The 19270-nt window shown below is 44.9% G+C and overlaps 1 protein-coding gene across 1 annotated transcript in view; it reads right to left on the minus strand.

Annotated features, from left to right (window-relative positions):
* Positions 1-19270, minus strand: part of MNT (MAX network transcriptional repressor) — a 75111-nt gene that overhangs the window by 40064 nt on the left and 15777 nt on the right. Inside the window, exons 2-4 of the mRNA XM_084650932.1 lie at positions 8191-8776; positions 5179-5220; positions 4398-4509 (exon numbers count right to left, since the gene is read on the minus strand). Coding sequence (XP_084507058.1) covers positions 4398-4509; positions 5179-5220; positions 8191-8776 — 740 coding nt within the window. The remainder of the gene's footprint in view (positions 1-4397; positions 4510-5178; positions 5221-8190; positions 8777-19270) is intronic.

Below are 19270 nucleotides of genomic sequence, written 5' to 3' on the forward strand. Positions count from 1 at the left end.
GTTTCAGGTCTCACTCTAAAGAAGGCATGGCCAGCAGTCCCCTGACACCAGGCCGGAATTTGGGTTCACTACTGAGTCAGCATGAAAAAAGTGCCACTTACTGAATCACCAGTATCACCTCTCAGAGCACCAAAGTGATGGTGGGGTTTCCAAGCACTGGTCTGGCCTGACCTGGTTTAGCTGGTGAGATCCGCCAGGATCATAGCATGAGGTCACAGCGGGCGGGGAGACTCCGACAATACAAATGAGCAGTTCTATACCTGTCTCAGCCTCGAAGCACAGCCCAAGGCTCAGACATGGCTATCTGTGAACAGTGCGGTGCTGTCTGTACTGGGAAGACGAGGCCACTGCACTGGTGTTCAGAGGTAATGATCCAAGTGGGGGGAATCTGTACTGGCTCCATCTGAGGCAAATTCATCAGTGGCATAAGCAGGCGTAGCTCCGCTATTGCCAACAGAATCACACACACTTAGGACAACTTCAAATTGGGTCCCCTACATTTAAAACGAATCAGCTCCACACTCTTGTCTGCTCAGTGCAAAGACCAATTCATCAGCTTCACTTCCTCATCGTCCCGGGTAGGGCGAGCGGGCGCAGCCCTACCCAGGAATGGAGAGAAATGCATTACTAACTACTGTGATGTCTCACAGGCAGGATTGTTGGGGTACCTTTCTGCTCTAATGGTCTTGTCTTGGGGATTGAAATGGCAGGAAGAAAGAGATGTAAGGGCTACCAGAGACTGAACGCATTGGGCGGGGAGGGGGAGAATATTATTTCCCTCAGTGCCCAAAATGTGACTAAATTAAATCTTTTATATAAAGATAGACAGACTGTCAGCTTCCAGCTAGCCCTGCTGAATCCAACCACTGTAAAACATTTTCTTATGACCAGCATGGCAAGATCTTAATTGGCAAGTGACATATGAATCTGACTGTAGAGGTGTTTTTCAAAAGGAAAGCGGAGAACTGCCCATCTTCCACTTCTTACCACAAAACTTCAAAATATCTTATAGAAATTATTCACCAGACAATAAGAGCATCTAACCTGTCCTATTAGCCACAGGACTGCGTTGATGAAATTGCAATGGCAATTATGCTTGGCTTTCTGGTCCTTATTCCTCAGCCAGGCCCAAATCCTGTCCCTTTGCACAAATGCAAAGTGCACAGATCCTGTGGGAGTCCTCACCTCCCTGTCACAATGCTACATCAATCCACAAAAGCACCTACAATCGCTGTGCTCCCTGCAAATCCACTTGCAATGCACCTGTCCCTGCCCCCAACACTGTCCCCTGGCCTGTGTTATCACCAATGTAGTCCCCACGGTGCAAAGCTCTACAGTCGGCAGGGGGGTAGACATCCGCACCCCATAACCTTCCCAACCTTGCACAGTGAAACTGAAACAATTCAGTTACCTGTAGGGCCACGTGTGAGCAGAGCACAGGTGGAACAGGATCTGGACAATCCTCCACTGAAGTCAATGGCCTAACTGTTTTGATGGGAAAAGTCATTCTCTGGACTAGTCAAAGCCCATTGTCCAGATGGGTTGGTGAAGATCTTCATGCCAATCTCTGACACCAGTTCATTGCACTTTTGAGAGGAAATCACCCCAGTTTTGTTTCTTAGTGCTTTCTTCTATTGTGAACCCTAGGATTTATGGGGACAGAAGCTAGCCTCAGCTTACCCACTGCATTTGGATTTATGCAGATGGCAATCCAGGCTATCTCCTACAGCAGGGTTCACCGAGGGTGCTGCAAAATGCCATTCTGAGGTTATCACAGGCACTTGTGGGCTGGTTGAAACACTGGATATATTTCAGAGAGAGGATTGAAACTGGAGAGGCTTCAAGTATTGTTGGCACCCTATTTAATAACTCTAAACACCTGGCTTGGTCAGCTGCCCAGTTCCGTTTTCATTCCCCATGCTGCAAAATTCTCCCAGTCTGGCCTAACCTTACCAAGGACTTCACTAGAGGAAAGCTGATGAGATCACTCTTGGAGCAGAAGGGGAAGAGGAAGCTGCTGTGTTGTTTTCTTACCCTTTCGCCTTCTCTTTTTACTTTGCTTATAACTTCCAAGACAAGAAGTGGCTTTTACAATTGGAAGAAATGAGCAGCAGGCACCTGAAAGCTCTGACACCACTATGTGGTCACTGTGAACTTAATGGAAGGATGAATGGGGATAATTATACAAAGATTTGCTTTTGTTCAGAGCCATTTCTGTAAGAGCCTGGCATCAAAACAACAACATCAAAATGGCTGGGATTTTTGCATCTGTCACTTGACTGAATGGCTAGGCATACTGCAACTATATACTACCTTGACATGCCTTTCAGTTCCCATCGGTGGGTGTACAGGTGAGTGCATAGGCGGGTGTTTTTCCCCAGGCCCCCCAAAACAGTACACAGCTTCCAAGACATTTTTCAAAGGCAACTGGCCCGCTGTCAGCCCAGCATCACATTAGTTGCATTCAGGTCTGCACAAATTATGACTGGCCTCCTAAGTGAAGGATGGATGAACAAAGGGGAGGCAATTCAGAGATGAAACTGAAGCAGATACCACATGGTGGAAACTCAAGGAAAGCGTGCTGGTCTTCTGAGTCAATGGCCGCATTTTGGACTGTCCTAAACGCATATTATGCTTCCTAGGCACTTAAGGACATGACCGCATACTTCATTAACTGAATGGAAACATTTATCCTCCTCTTACAAACAGCTCCATCATCAGGAAAACGCTCTGCTATAACTAGTGCAAGAGCTTAATTCTTAGCAATTTACAGATCTGATTGCACATTTGTTTACAGTATGGTGCTGCAGCCAGCATTGTTCCTAGCCCTCAAAGCATTTTACGACAGCTCTAGAGAGAACCAGTCATCCCCAATGACATTCTCAGGAGAATTTTAAGCTGCATTCCGGAGACACAGCACAAAAATTCTGCTTGTGAACGGAGTCTGCACGGGGATAGATCTGCACTTGTATCAATATTCATAGAGTGTCCACTAACAACGTCAGAGTCGTCTCTGTTCGTGACATCGTGACTTCGGACTCGACTCCCAGACGTGAGAGTAGGCGATCAGCTCAGTCTGTCTCCCTTAGCGCTAACGGAAGCTCAGCTCCTTACTGACAGCAACCTGCTTTGGAAATCAGACAAAAGGCTCATGACTTTTCCGATGCCCATTAGCTGCAAAACGACTGCGTCTCCAGAAATGACCTTTCTCGGGAACACAGCTCTACTCTTTTTGTTTACCCAGAATTTAGGCGCTGGCTCCCACTGACATTTGTCTGGCTTCCACACCGCCATGCCTTCCCCATTGAAGGCAGCCCTCCTGGCAAAACACAAACAAAAACTGAGCAACACTCATTCGGAAGCCAAGGGATGAGTAATGGTCTCATCCTGAGAGTTGGAGAGTAACTGCTGGGCACCTGGATCTCCAGATGAAGTCACTGGGAGCTGTGGTTGCTCAGCACCTCTGAAAGTCAGCAATAAGATACCACATGTACAGATATTTAGCAAACACCCATCTTAAATAACAAAGCTAGTTTTAACTCACGCTTACGGTAACGTTCCAATCACAGAGCACCGTGTTGGGAATTTCTTTTTAACCACTCTGACAAACGTTAAATAAGGACAAGGTGTTTGGTATCTACAGAGCAATGCATATGAACAACAGCTTCCGGCCTTCACCACTGACAGTGCCACGCTTAGCTACAGACAATCACAAAAAACGTGTGCACTGATTTCTACAAGAGTTGGGCCTGCTTACACAAGAGCTGACTTTTATCCTTAAAATCTCGACGACTCCCGCATCACAACCGCTCACAGCTTCCAGGCCCATAGCTCAAGCTTCCTGCCATAGAGCATATCACATTTTCAGTACAGCCCTGTTTTCCCCAAATATTTTAGAGACATTCAAAACCGTCACAAAAACTACTAGTGTTTTGGGTACCCAGGGAGAAAAATGCATGATGGGCACAGAGGACCAGCGCCAGGGTTATATAACACTTACGTCCCTTTTTAAGACCCCTAAAATCAGGTTTAAGTGCTGCACAATCCTCCTGGTGGCCCACTGCACCAGAGTGAAATTTGATCCAAAGTGGATTGTTCTTATGGGCGTGAATGACTTTTGGTTAACTAGGAGTTTCTGATAACAGGAGTTTGGATTACACAGAATAGTCCTAGCAGATCCAAAGATGCTGAACATTTTGCAAGTTACGAATGACAACTATAAATTAAGGAGACTTTCCCTGTTCCTTTCACCTTTGTAAGCACTGAAACCAAAAGACTTCAACCAAACATGAAAACAATAAACTTTTAAAAAACGTAATACTGGATTTTTGCTCCATCAAGTAAAGCATTCTAGAATCAGCAGCCAGAAGTAACAATCAGTTGCAAGAAGGCCATACCTGGATGTATCGCAAGGCACTCCTTAGAACGCTGAGGTTTGAGGTCTTCTTGTCATCAACATTGGGGATGTTGCGTTTTAACGTCTCAAAGCATTCTTTCAAATGTGCACGTCTGAAGAAACAACAAGAGCTGCACGTCAGTTTGAGGGACCATAAACCAAAAAGTGATTTGATTGAGGATTAGGACTGAATTTGGGGCCCGATCCAGCAAAGCATTTAAACCTGTGAGTTGCCGTCAGTGGGATTACTTGCACTCTTAAAACTGAGCCCGCGTGTTCCAGTGGATAGGTTACTGGACTGGAGTGTATGAGACCTGGATGCTATTCCCAATTATGCCAAGGAAGTGTTGTGTGGTCTTAGGTAAATCCTGTCAACTCTTTGTGCCTCTGTTTTCCCTCTCACCACTTACCTATTTAGATTGTAAGATCTTTGGGACAGGGATTGTTTCTTACTATTTATTTGCAGTACAGTGGGGCCCTGATCTCAGGTGAGGCCTCTAGGTACATCTTTAACACAATGATAAGCAACAATAATAATATGCATGTGCTGATGTGCTTTGCTGGATCAGGGCTTTGCAAGGTTATTGTAATGCAAGTAGGTAGTAAGCAAAACATATTAGGAAGCAACAGAGACAAGAGTCAGCTAAAAGGAAGCTGGGTAAAATAGGATTAATTAAAGTCACTACAAATTTCGACCAAGTCTTTCTAGAAAAACGAGTATTTATAGACTTCAAGCAAAAGAAAGGGTGTTACAATAAACAAAAATCTGGCTTTCTACGCACCTGTTCTTCTCCAATTTATTATGTACTTCCCTGGTCCCAACCCTGCAACCCAAACAGAACAAAGATAAACTCAGTGTCAGGTTTAGAACTATGTCCATTCAACTTGAGCTTTCAGCAGTGTGTGTATCTGAGATATAGGGGGAGATTATAAAGACCGTTTGAAAAGTGGTCAGAATTTAAAAGTATTTATAATGTATTATTTGTAAATATAGTACAGACCTATTATATATATGAACGATACTATATATGTAAATAATATATTATAAACACACACACATATCTCATACACATACACAATATATAATGTATATACTGTATACTAGGTACATATAGGCTCCAGTTAGTATATTAGGTATATACATTAGAGAGAGGACAAGATGCAAAGCTCAGAGGTATTTACATTAGTGTGAATTTTAGGTATGTATACAGTACTAATCACTATAGTATCCAAGCTTTGACAGAGTGTTTGGAGCCAGACTTCAGGCCCATTTCTAATCCATGCCCACCCACCAGTCGGAGTGGGAGTTCTGCAATTATAAACTAAAACATATGCTACTTGGCAGGCATACTTTAAAGCTTTTCGTTTTCTGCTGTAACTGAAATAATGTAACCAAATATAAATATGAAAGAATATAATCAAGAAAAACAGAAGTCTCCAGTCACTGTCCAACAAAGACAGTAAGGGGTCAGGTGCTCCAGATTTTTATAAAAACAGAGAAAAACTACTTTCAGAATGAACTCACATATGTCACCTCCACCTCACTACAACTTATGCTCAGGTGTTCAGATTTTCTGGTATATTATTAGACAGGGAGAGAGCTCTAGTATCTTCCATAAAGTCTCTACAAAATTATTTACCTTTAATTAAAAATATGCTGAAAGTGGGGTCATTCTTTTAATAAGGGCTAAAACTATTCAATCGATTAAAACTAAACAGCCAAAGGCCTTTTCCCATGAAACGTTTATAAGCTGAATAAAACATCTCTCCATATACATGCGTCTGGACAAGCAGCTCTGGATAGACAAGAGCACAGACCATGAGGTGTCTGACCCACATGCATTGAACAGGGTAGCATTTACAAGGTGGCTTGCTCAGTGTATGGTACACGCTCTTAGATCCAGGCAAGCCTGGTATGGAGTGCAGAACTTAATAGTCCTGTTGTCCTGGAAACAAGCACATCATGTTTGAAGCCAAATTGTCAAGTGTATTGCACGTTGTTAGAACCCCCCAGGAATAATGGAGATGGCTGCTTACAACAAGCAGAGTCCTACAGATTGACCCAGGGACTGGGGCTTTGGTAATCCGTTTTGAAGCAGCACGTTTTCCCGTTCCCCAAAAACAGAGCTAGTTCTACAAAACAGAAAGAAACACTTAGGGCCTGTTCCCCAAAGTCAGGCACCCAATTGCTCACTTATTAGGGAAGCATAATCACTGGCATTGCACACACCATGGACTTGCATGAACACAAATGGTCAGTTATGTGTCTAACTAGCCATTTGTATGAGCAATCTCTTTTTCACAAGGAATCCTGGTAGCAACTGGCATTTTTGATAATCAAGCGGTAAAGATCATAACCTTTCTAGCTGGAATTATGATCCTATTATGAGGAGAAAAACTGCCATCCTCTTCATAGCTTCCTGTTTAGACTCTTTCCCATCCCTCTTCCCAGGAAAGCAGGTAGAGGACAGAAATCTCTGCATCCTCAAAAGACACTATGGATCCTTTAATCTTCTCTTATACCTTATAGCCCTCCCCTGCTCTCAAGGCACCATTCTGCAGCCATTATCCTTTGGCTGAGGCGAACAAGATGAGATTCCCCCTTGACAGAGAATCAATATCACTTCTTAGTCAGCCAAAGGATCAAGGATGCTGTTCAGCAATGCCAGGGCCCCTCTCTCCACAAATGAGCAGAATTCACAGCCCTCCATTCTTCTTGTTTTACCAGTCACATTAGAGCGATCCTGAGCACTAATGCAGTGGGGACTGGAGAGCACAGGATATAAGCAATGGACTATGAAACTTTGAACCTCTTGACTAGAGGTAAAAATCCAGCTCCGTTTAGTAACAAGCAAAAGACAATGGCACTTTTCATTGCTCGGTACCAAACCAGTTCTTGGTGAACAGCCATGCACACCAAAAAGGCCAGCATCACATCTGGCATCCTTGTTTTCAGCAGAGGCATGGAAGGCTGAATGGACAATAGGGACTGAATGCTGTCACTACCCCTAAAGGTGGTCTCTCCAGGCCAGGATTAAGATATATTGGCAAGACAGTGTGGGAGCAGCTTGCAGAGCCTTCACCTCTGCTGTACCTGTTACCTGGTTAAAGCGAGGACTTTAGTTACCGGTTATATATAATTTTGTCTCAACAAGGTTCCCCTTTAATTCTTGAACTAAGATACCAACCACAAAGACCTCATCCACCACAGCTAAACGTGAGCATGTTTGCTCCGTTGCTTTCTGCACATCAGAGCCAGGGCATTCCTTCTCTGTGAAGCACGGTGCCCGTGTGCTCACCTTTCATTTAATTTAGAATTTAAAATTATCATTGCACAAAGAAATAATTACGATGCTGTCTGCATGGGGATACTATAATGACAAGTTTAAACAGAGCTGTTGCTAACAGAGCTGCATGGTTTCCCAGGCCATCAGGGACAGGATTTTTGCCTGAGCACCGTTCCAGACCTCTTGGGATCAGAGAAGCAGTCTAGATAACTGTTTTATAATGTAGTGTGGGGTCAGACAAAAACCTGTGTTCTGGTCAGAGAAAGCCAAGCTAAAATCCCACTGCCAACAAATGTATTCAAACGCTCATGGAGTCTGTCTGATTGTGCTCTGATTGTGGACAGGGTTGGCAAACCCTCCACAAAGCAGCGGGGTCTTGGGTCTGATGCAGTATTCCCATTCCCCCACTCCTCCTCCACTTCCTTTCTCTCACAAGCTCTCCAAAGATCCTACACCGCTGCAACCTGAAGTACACGTGCAATGGTTTGTGAGTTTCTGGGGACTCACCCTCCAGGTCTCTTCTTCTGCTCATTTGGTTTGGCATCTTCTGCCGGGGCCAGCTTAAGAGCATTGAGCTGCTGAGGCGGCGCCTGGTGCTGCTGCAGAGGTTGATGTGGTTGAGGCTGGGGCTGTATTGGCTGCTGAACCACATGATGCTGAGGGATGGCCAGTACGGGAGCTGCATACTGCGGTAACTGCTTGGGGCTACCTGAAGGGGGCGTAGCAGCCTTGACGTCTGGAAGAAGTGGGCCGGATGGTCTCTGTATAACAGGTGCAACTGAGGACACTTCCTTGCTGATGCTGGGAGTGCTGATGAGAGGCTGGTGGCGTTGTATGAGCGGAGGGGACAGAGTGGTTTGGGCCGCTTGTTGAGGTGGGCTAGTGACCACGGGGATGGGAATGACTGATATGGGGGCTGCTAGGGGTGGCGGCAGAGGAGGAGGAGGAGCTGGTGCAGGGGGAGAGATGGGCACTGCTGGGATTTCGTTCCTTGGCTCCTCTGGGTGAAAGGCATTGTTAACCTTCTGTACGCTGGCCTTCTTCTGCTCCTGTTCTCTTTCTAGGCGGAGCTTTTCGTGCTTTTCATTTTCTTCTGTAAAAGAAAACAAAAAGCGCCAACAGTGAAGCACTTTCCCCTCACACCGTATTTTCCATCTTTAGGTCTCTTTACAAAATTGGTAAGTATCCGTATCCTCCCTCTCCCTCCCGCCCCCTTTGGCTGATGGGGAAATTGAGGCCCAGGGAGACGAAATGGCTTGCCCAAGGCCATGCAGTACATCAGTGCAGAGCGAGGGATAGAGGTTAGATCTCCTGATTCCCAGTCCTAGCCATTGGATCATGCTGCTCTCTCCCTACATTTTCCCTTTATTCAAGCACAGATTATTAAAATACAACATGTGCCTTCAGAACCAGACCTTCAGCACAAGAAACCGAAGGGACTGCCTGTTAACCCTCCGTTTTTAGGGTCCTGCACACACTCAACAACAAACCAACCAGCCTGCTCTCCCCAGCAGCAGTGAGACCAGGCAGTCTGGCAGAAACAGGGTTCAAAAAAGAACTAGATCAGTTCATGGAGGACAGGTCCATCAATGGCTATTAGCCAGGATGGGCAGGGATGGTGTCCCCAGCCCCTGTGTGCCAGAAGCTGGGAATGAGCGACAGGGGATGGATCACTTGGTGATCACCTGTTCTGTTCATTCCCTCTGGGGCACCTGGCATTGGCCACTGACGGAAGACAGGACACTGGGCTAGATGGACCTTTGGTCTGATCCAGTCTGGCCATTCTTATGTTCTTAAAAGACACATACTACTAGATAATCCCTCTCCTACTGTCTCAAGCCGTGGGGCTGCGGATGTCCTGACGCAATTCCCCCTCCCAAAATTTGACCCCCACAAACTGGAAGGCTGGGCCTGACTGCCTTTATTGTTACATAGAACTTCCCAGACCAGACAAGACCAACAGACCATAAAGATCTGCATCTTGCCTCTGGTAGTGGCCTTATCCCTGGTTCTTCAGAGGATGATAAAAACCCTTTCACAACAGGCCTAGATAGTTGTGCAATAACATATATATTGGGTGGGACAGGGACTACCTTTTGGCCCCCTCAGCTATTATCTTATATCCTGAAGTAGAGACAGGTCCAAAGCAAAACCTCAGATCTAAATACCTCTGAACCCTGGTTACAAATCTGGAGTCTTAGCATTAATAAACATGAAGTGCATTTATTTTAACCCCTTGCCTCCCAGAAGCTTGTTCTTAACATTTCATCATGAAAAAAAGAAGCCTAAGGAAACTTAAGAAAAAGGAAGCACTGGCCTCCTCCATATGCTATCACACAATTTTAAACAGGCCCTTTGCACTAAGCCCTCAAAACAATGCATGTCTAGAGAACCCTTCCCCCTGTATGTTTATCCTCCAAGCTCTGTATTGCTATATACTTCTAGAAAGAAACTGCTGTAGCTTAATTTACAGCAGCAGTATTCAATCCAAAGCACATCTGTCCAATTCTTCCTTTTTTCACTTATAAACAGGCAAAGGGCCGTGGAATGTCTTTAAAGGGACCCAATCCTGCACCTGTTAAAGCTGCAATGACAAAACTCCTGTGGATTTCAATGGGTGCAGGATCAGGCCCAAAGACAGCAGAGACAATGATGGTATCCAGCATAAAAAAATCGTTCCAGCCTCATCTCCCTAAGGAGATCCTGCATATGAGAGACAGGCAGACCCCGCAGACTCAGGTGTCCCTCTCTTCGAATTCACACAGATGTGATCCAGCACGTCTAAAGGCTGTGTAATATCAACAGTGGGCATGGGGCTCAAATTGGTCTCCCTGGGGTGAGTTCAGGACAGAATGGATTTGCTGGGCTGGAGAACCTTCTGATTTACAGTTGTGTGAGGGTGATCCAGCAACACTGAAGTCAATGGCAGGTTGGCCACTGACTTCAATGGGAGCTGCATAAAGCCCTCAGTGAGGAGGAATCCGACTGAAACCCACAGACTGACGTGAAACTGTTCAGAGAGGAGAGTGAGGCTCATAAACTACATTTCTTTGCCAGTGTGCGTTATAGTCAGACCCTTTAACTTAACTTTGACATGCATGTGGCCATGTGTTTTTATACCACCAGACAAAATGTGTGTGTCCTGACTAGCAAAATAAACCTCAATAAATACATTCCAGGTCTCTGGCTTTCATTGTGCAAATATGGCACAATTGAAATTTATTTATACAAACTGACAGACTTGGCATCTCGACACCTCTCAGCTTTAAATCAAACATCTAGAAAACAAACTCTCTCCTTTGAAATGGGCAGATAATCCACTGCCCTCAAGTTTTAATGAGCGATTGGAGTCACGAATCTGGTCCACTGACTGCATCTGTGTACCAATGACCCCTCCTCCCCCTTAATGATCTACAAATACTTAGGAACAAAGAAATTACCAGGCTGTATCAGAGCAGTGATACATCTAGCCTTGTATCCTGTCTCTGACAGTGGCCGGTACCAAATACTTCGCAGGAAGATGCAAGAAACATCCCCAATTGTTAAACACAACTGTCTACTGGAGAAACTAGTGGTTTGCTTGCACTGTCAAGCAGGAGGCCTTGTGGGTGTGTAAGGTGTCTGACTCAATGAAGACATTTACTCTGCACACCAGCACCTCCATTTTTTTTACTACTTTCCCCCCAAACAGCAGCATCAAAACAGGATGGATATAAAGGAAGTTCGTAATGCCAGAAAAGGGGATTTTGAGCAAGTGGAATTTGAGCACTTGCTTATTCTAGCACAGTTGGCATCTTCACCTCCTGAAGCTAGACATGATAACCTCTGTATTACGGAAGCAGTGTGGTCCAATGGAGAGGGCTCTGGACTACGAGTCAGAAAACCTGGGTTCTATTCCTGGCTCTGACACTGATTTGCTGTATGACCTTGGGCAAGATGCTTTCTCTGTCTGGGTCTCTGTTTAGACTGGGATCATCTCTCATTATCTGCGTGTACAGAGTCTACTATAATGGGTCCCTGCTCTCATTTGGGGCCCCTAGGTGCTACCACAATGTAAATAACACTATGCCATTGATGTAAATCCAGAGTAACTCCACTGAAGCATTTTAGTTACTGTGGATTGTAAAACAGGGCAGAATTTGGCCCTGAGTCAGTAATGAATTCAAAACAGCAAATACTGGTCTTCATCCACACATCCCATCACTAGCTTTATTTAAAATGTAACGTAATTCCCCTATTGTCCACCTAGTTCTTTGATGACCCCTATTCCCATAAAGAAAAGGAGGACTTGTGGCACCTTAGATACTACTTTCGTGAGCTACAGCTCACTTCATCGGATGCACTGTACGAGGGAAGAGTAGCCAAATTAAACAAACAAACAGAAACCCACATCAACCTACATTTAATAGGGGATTTCCCTTTTGTAGGAGAGAGATAAACACCTGTGATAAAAATATTCCCCTTAGGGAATACCTAAATAAAAGTTAAACAAAACAAAAAACAAAAACCCCAAACCAAGCAATCTTCCAACACACACAGCTAAACAATCCTTTTCACATACACAAAGCTGAAAGCTCAGTACCACTTCATGGCCGTTTCCCTCCGTTAAAAACAAAAGCTTTTCGTATTCGTTAAGTTGCTTAGTGGGGCAAGCGGGGAAGGAGGTGGGGGAATAAAGTGTTCTTCCAGATTCTGAGAGAACTTTTGTCCCATTCCAACATGCACGCTTGCTGTCTGACATGATACAGGATATTTCCTCCCACCAACCCACGCACAGAGAAGTATTCAGGCCCAATTTTGCGCTCAGATAAACTGGCACAGGCCTGATTGGAATCAACCAGGCTTGCAGTAGAGTAACTGAAAGCAGACTTTGGCCAAGTGCATGTCAGGGAGGGGATACAAAACTCAGAAGGAAGAGTAACTGCAGCAGGCCCTGTAAAATATGCAAAGAGCAAATTCCAGCTGAGGGCAGCTCAGCGTGGTTCCTACTGGCTGAGGCAGAAGAGGGAAAGAAGCCTCCCTTTTACTCCTTTATTACAGCTGCTGCCTACAGATGTTGAGAATCCTGGTTGATTTCTCAGCAGCAGTTATAAGCAAAGCATAAACCCAGTCGGACCATAGACTGGTCCAAGGACTTGCTGGTTCATCACTTCAGCATCTGGAGCAGGAGTTCTCAAACTGGGGGTCATGACCTCTCAGGGGGTAGCGAGGTTATTACATGGGAGGTCACGAGCTGTCAGCCTTCACCCCAAACCCCACTTCGCCTCCACCATTTATAACAGTGCTAAATATAAAAGTGTTTTAATGTATAAGGGGGGTTGCACTCAGAGGTTTGCTGTGTGAAAGGGGTCACCAATACAAAACTTTGAGAACCACTGATCTAGAAAATCTGAAGGCAACATTTGGACTAGGTTTCCATTCCTTCCAGGGAGGGGGCACTTTGGCTGGAAAGCATGTGAAACTCCACGGCTTGGAAGGAGTTTCACATGTGATCTGGACTCTCCTACGGTCGCGGGACATTCATATGCAGCATTTGGATTCAGCCTGTTACAGAAATCAAGGTGATGAAGTGGGATCCGGACGTCCTCAAAGCAGGGGCAGTGTTTGCACTGGGATGCCAACCTTGATTCTGACCTCCTCTAATATAAGCTATATTGGGAAAATAACATTATTGACATATTTTTTTTAAAAGGAAGATGTAAGGGCAAAAACCCATCAGCAGGAATCCACTGATGTAAATGATTTGAAACCTGAGTTACCAACCATTTCTGACTGATTCACTTAAACTGAACAACATTAAGAACTAATAAATAAAAGCCCTTTGTTTGCAATTCTTTTGCTCCAATTTGCTGCCTGGTTTGCAGCCAGAACCACTAGGATGGCCCTGGCACAGAATGCAAGAGGAAATTCGATCCCGGTGACCTGATGACTAATTGTTTTCTATTTGCATGTTTGAGCAGGTACTCCAGCATCAGAGCTGCTTGGTTGTTGTGCTCACAGAAGCAAGGGGTATGTCACACTGGTGCCAGTTTTTACTGCCTATGATGGATGGAAGGACAACCTCTAACTAGTTGTAAGAAGTAAAATATTGGCCTTATGGGAGTCTGAAAACAGAAACTCCTGGACTTACTGCAAGTCTGGTTAGGGCTGGTAAATCCTAAAACCAAATTCATCCTTGGGATAACTCAGCTGAAGTCAATGATGAATGAATGTCTGTCCTGGCTCCTGCTACTTAAGTCAGGATAAAAATAGTGCAAGACCCCAGAATATGGCCTGCAGCTGCCGAAAAGCTGCCCATCGGACCTTCGGCATCACAAATGCTGGGCTCCCTTGCGCTACAGGATTCATTTCAAGGGTGTTTTCGCCCAAATCTGACCCCAGCAGGGCAATGACCCGAGTTGTGTACAAACACGAAGGGCCTGAACCGGCACTGCTCCTGAAAATTGTGCCTCAGACACCTGTCTTGATTACCCCAGATATACCTGAGGGAAGCAGATTCCATGGGATGGAAACAGTGCCTGCGGCTCCATCAAACCACAGGGGACTCTCTGCCCAGGAGCCTTTCTCAGTTTTATACCTGTGCCCCACTGGTGAGGCCTCAGCTGGGGTGCTGTGTCCAGCTCTGGGCGCTAGACTTTAAGGAAGCGGGGAGTAAATTGGACAAAATCCAAAGGAGAGCAACAAAAATGATAAGAGACTTAGCAAACAGGACCTGTGAGGAAAGACTGAAAGGAATGGGCATGTTTAGTTTAGCGATAACAGTCTTCATATACGTAAAACGTGGTTATAAAGAAGTTGGTGATCAATCATTCTCCCTGTCCACGGAAGGTAGGATAAGAAGCAATCAGCTTGGTTTGCAGCAAGGGAGATTCAGGTGAGATATTAGGAAAAACTTACTAACTTTAAAGAGAGTTAAGCACTGGTTACCTAGGGAGATTGTGGATATCCTATCATTGGAGGTTTTTAACAACAGGTGAGACAAACACTTGTCTGCCTCATTGTGAGACTAGATGACCTCTTGAACTCCCTTCCAGCCCTACATTTCTATGAGTCTATGATTTTAAGAAGTCCATCTAAGAGCTCTTTAGTAGTCTATATGAAATAACTTGGGTGGTCTCAGGCAAGTTTCTCCCATCTGCTTCATATGCCCAGATATAGAAGCAAATTGCATACTATATCTCAGATATTACCGTCCACACACACATAAAAGGCCACTTTCATATTAGTTCACCTACAAGCCAGTATGTGATCTCATACAAATCCAATACGTAGGACACATGTGATGTTTATGACATTCACATACAAGTCACCAGTATTTCTGGCCCACACGGATTGCTGAACAGGGGTCAACATCCCAAAACTCACCCTCAGAACTGTGACCCCCTTTTCACACTCTCAGCAGAGAGAACAAGGTCTGAGTGGACCATGAACGCTGAACTGCCCTCTGATCCCTGGGGGTCTCTCTAGGTCACAAAGGAGGCACGCTGGAATGGGGAAACTTTCACTCCCACTGCTCAAGCTGCCTATGTTCTGTGAATAGATTTCAGTCCCTCGGGCTGAGGATTTTAGTTCAGCTGCCAACCCAACTACAGTGGCTGCACATAATAAAGGAGCACGAGCAACAGAAACAGAAGAGACAGCAAATCATGTCACATGAGGATATGGGAAGCAGAGTCAACATTCTCTGACCAGCGGACTAGTACTAAAGCCACACACACTAAAGACACAGCGTCAGGGACTCTAACTCCGTTACCTAATAATCTGCTGGGCTTAAGCCAAACGCCTCCCCTTCAACTGGCCTGGAAATTTTCTTAGGATGCAATTACAAGTACTAGTTCTGTGGACAGAGCTACACAGAAAGCCTGCTACCACCAGTCAGGAGCGGCCACTGTCAAGAATGCAGAAGTTCACTGAAGGAGCAGGCTGCTGCCTTTCAAGACAACCACATTTTGCAAGACTACAATTTGAAGGATCCCTGCTGTTATTAGTGCTCCTAACTGGACAGCCCGTCAGCATTCATAATCCACGTGTAAAGAGCGTCTGCCTTTGCCAAGTTTCAGAGTAGCAGACGTGTTAGTCTGTATCCGCAAAAAGAAAAGAAGGACTTGTGGCACCTTAGAGACTAACAAATTTATTTGAGCATAAGCTTTCGTGAGCTACAGTGAGCCACAAGTACTCCTTTTCTTTTGGAGTAGGCAGCAGTTCTGCAGAGAAGGACCTAGGGTGACAGTGGACGAGAAGCTGGATATGAGTCAACAGTGTGCCCTTGTTACCAAGAAGGCCAATGGCATTTTTGGGTGTGTAAGTAGGGGCATTGCCAGCAGATCGAGGGATATGATCGTTTCCCTCTATTCGACATTGGTGAGGCCTCATCTGGAGTACTGTGTCCAGTTTTGGGCCCCACACTACAAGAAGGATGTGGAGAAATTGGAGAGAGTCCAGCGAAGGGCAACAAAAATGATTAGGGGTCCGGAATACATGACTTATGAGGAGAGGCTGAGGGAACTGGTCTTGTTTAGTCTACGGAAGAGAAGAATGAGGGGGGATTTGATAGCTGCTTTTAACTACCTGAAAGGTGGATCCAAAGAGGATGGATCTAGACTATTCTCAGTGATAGGAGATGATAGGACAAAGAATAATGGTCTCAAGTTGCAGTGGGGGAGATTTACGTTGGATATTAGGAAAAACTTTTTCACTAGGAGGGTGGTGAAACACTGGAATGCATTACCTAGGGAGGTGGTGGAATCTCCTTCCTTAGAAGTTTTTAAGGTCAAGCTTGACAAAGCCCTGGCTGGGATGATTTAGTTGGGGATTGGTCCTGCTCTGGGCAGGGGGTTGGACTAGATGACCTCCAGAGGTCCCTTCCAACTCTGATATTCTATGATTCTATTCCTTTTCTTTTTGCCTTTGCCAAATCAGTCCGCTTTGCTATATGTATGCTTTATATACTCATGCTGGACTATTGAGAGATAACATTTCATAACTCTACATGCAGCGAGTTATGCATTGGGCCTAATTCTCTTGGTGTAAATCAGAACTTCGCTGCAGTCCATGCGAGGAGAAGCAGGTCCAACATACTGACGCATTTCAGTGTATATCTGAACCATCTAATACTTCAGGTAGCTGGGAACACTCAAAAATTACTCTCTTAACTTGTACATGCCACACAGCAGCTTTGACTGACTGCACGCCAGTTTTACATCATTGTGATTCAATGTACTTACTCCCAATTTACACCCGTTTCAATGGGTGGGGGATCGGTCTGCAGGGGTTTGTTTAATTCTTTTCCCTCTCTCTCTGAATCATGTAGTTTATGTCTATTTATGTGCCTATTGGCTGAAATTTCCAAAAGAATTTAAGGCAATTAGGGCTAAATTTTTAAAGGTAAAATCCCATTGGATTTTAATGTGGGTTGGGTGCCTAATTGGCCTGTATGCCTTTGAAAATCTTGCCTTTTACCATTAACCGGAGATGACGCTCTGTTTCTTTGTGTGGAAACAGGCCCCTCCATAAAAATGTTAGTAGTGTATATTGAATAACAAGTACAATAACTGTTTATTAAACACAGGATTCCTTTCCTGGCAGTTTGGTTGCTTCATGGGGTAGGACTGGGGGAAATGGAACAGATAAATCCTGTTGAGTTGTGCTAGAAATGGATCTTAGCTCAGCTTTTAAAGACCAGCTGTATTGGCGCATTTTGGTCATTTCATGTTTTAGTGCAGCACCAACATAAGCGTCTTATGTTACAGCAAACACCACCTATCCCAGCATCCCAAGTGGACTGAAGCAATAAGCAGCTGTATGGAGGACAATGCCATAGAGCTGAAGTTTGCTTATAAATGTCTGGGAGGGACACTGTAGCTACAAACAACTGAGTTCTGAAATGAATGCATACTTTGATTTGATCTTTCTGGTGGGAGTCTCCCCGTCGGGAATAGGGAAAGAGGACAGACTTTGACAAAGAAGGGATAGGGAGGAAGCTGGTTTTTTTTTTCACGTTAGGGTCTTAGACTTCAAAAGCAACACAATACCTTTGGTTTACCATTGTAAAATAAATAATACTCATGATGCATCTCACGTCCTCATTCCTGTAATCTACTGAGACCACTCTAGGCTGTGTTTGGAAAATGGCAGGACAAGGCTATTGTACATAAACTACTGTTGGAAATAGGAAGACTATTTTCTGCTTTTGCAGACCCCAGATTGCAGAGAGAGGGACTGAGAAGATGAGAAACGGATGACAAGAACATGCAGGGTGAGTGACGGTGGAGCCAATCCCTCCCTCAAGACGTGGTTCCCTGCTGACACAAAGGTAGAGAACAGCTGGGAAGTAGGCAATGGCACATGTGTGGGCCTGGATTCAGGTGTGAATAGGAGATGGAGTGAGGTATGCATTCCTGAGTTTTGGTAGTTCAGATAAAAATGACAAAACCCAACCCCAGCTGCTCCCTCCCATCTCTACTGAATATACTTCTGTTTAGCTGTATTTCACCCTCTTCTCCAGTTGATAGTTCAACATCCATTTCTCAAATGTAGAAGGCTCATAGTAATGAGAGTCTATTAAGTCAGGATCTATTACAGTGAATAGGGCACTGGATTAGAGCTCTGCTCGGGCCTAGTTTTTAAGCCTAATCTGGACTCAAGCCCACCTGACCCAACCTGCGCCTAAGAGGGTTGAGTTATTTTCCGACCTGGCTTGACCCCAACCATTCACCCCTTTATTCTCCACTGAAGTGGGAATCAAGAAACCTAGATTCTATCCCTGGCTCTACCTTCAACCTGCTCTGTGACATTTGCCAAAATCACTCCACCTCCGTTTTACCATCAGTAACATGGGGTTAATTATATTTATCTTCCTCTTCAAAGTACTTTGAAACTGATGGATGAAATAGGAGCTAAGTATTATTAGATGGTCAAGTCCATCCCCCCTAGGAAAGGCAGGATACTGTCACCTGATTTTACAGAGGCAGCTCTTAGGATCCTCAAAAATTTCACCTTGGGCACTGAGGAGCCTGATTCATGTGGGAGGAAGAGCATCCCTGTTTCAGGAAAGTACCAAATCAAAAGTACAGCTGTAGCTCACGAAAGCTCATGCTCAAATAAATTGGTTAGTCTCTAAGGTGCCACAAGTACTCCTTTACTTTATAAGATTGATGCTGTCCATGTGGCAAGCTGAAGGAGGGTTATTTTTTGGGAGGGGGAGGAGGTGGGGGGAATTTCTGAGCAATGAGAGATTGAGGAGGATGCTGTCTCAAAAAAAAATCCTTCATTATATCAGAGCAAAATACTAAATCTGGTCTTGGCTGGAGGCACTGGTTCGAATGGAAGAGACCTTTCAAGAAGAAAAGGACAGGAGCAAGACACATGGGGATAAAACTACACACCTTATGGTTCAATTTGCCTTTAAACTTTCCTATGGGCCTTTCACCCGTGACCGTTTTTATGCAGAATTATGACATACAGGCACAATCCTCACAAACTACATTCTCCACACAGCACACATGCACTCGGCACTAGCTTGTCCGCCACATGCATAGCAGGAGGGTGAGTGCTGACCAGCTGCACTTGGCATCTGCCTCGCTTTAGG

This window comes from Lepidochelys olivacea (genome assembly GCF_965140295.1).
Source record: "Lepidochelys olivacea isolate rLepOli2 genome assembly, chromosome: 17".
NCBI lineage: Eukaryota > Metazoa > Chordata > Testudines > Cheloniidae > Lepidochelys > Lepidochelys olivacea.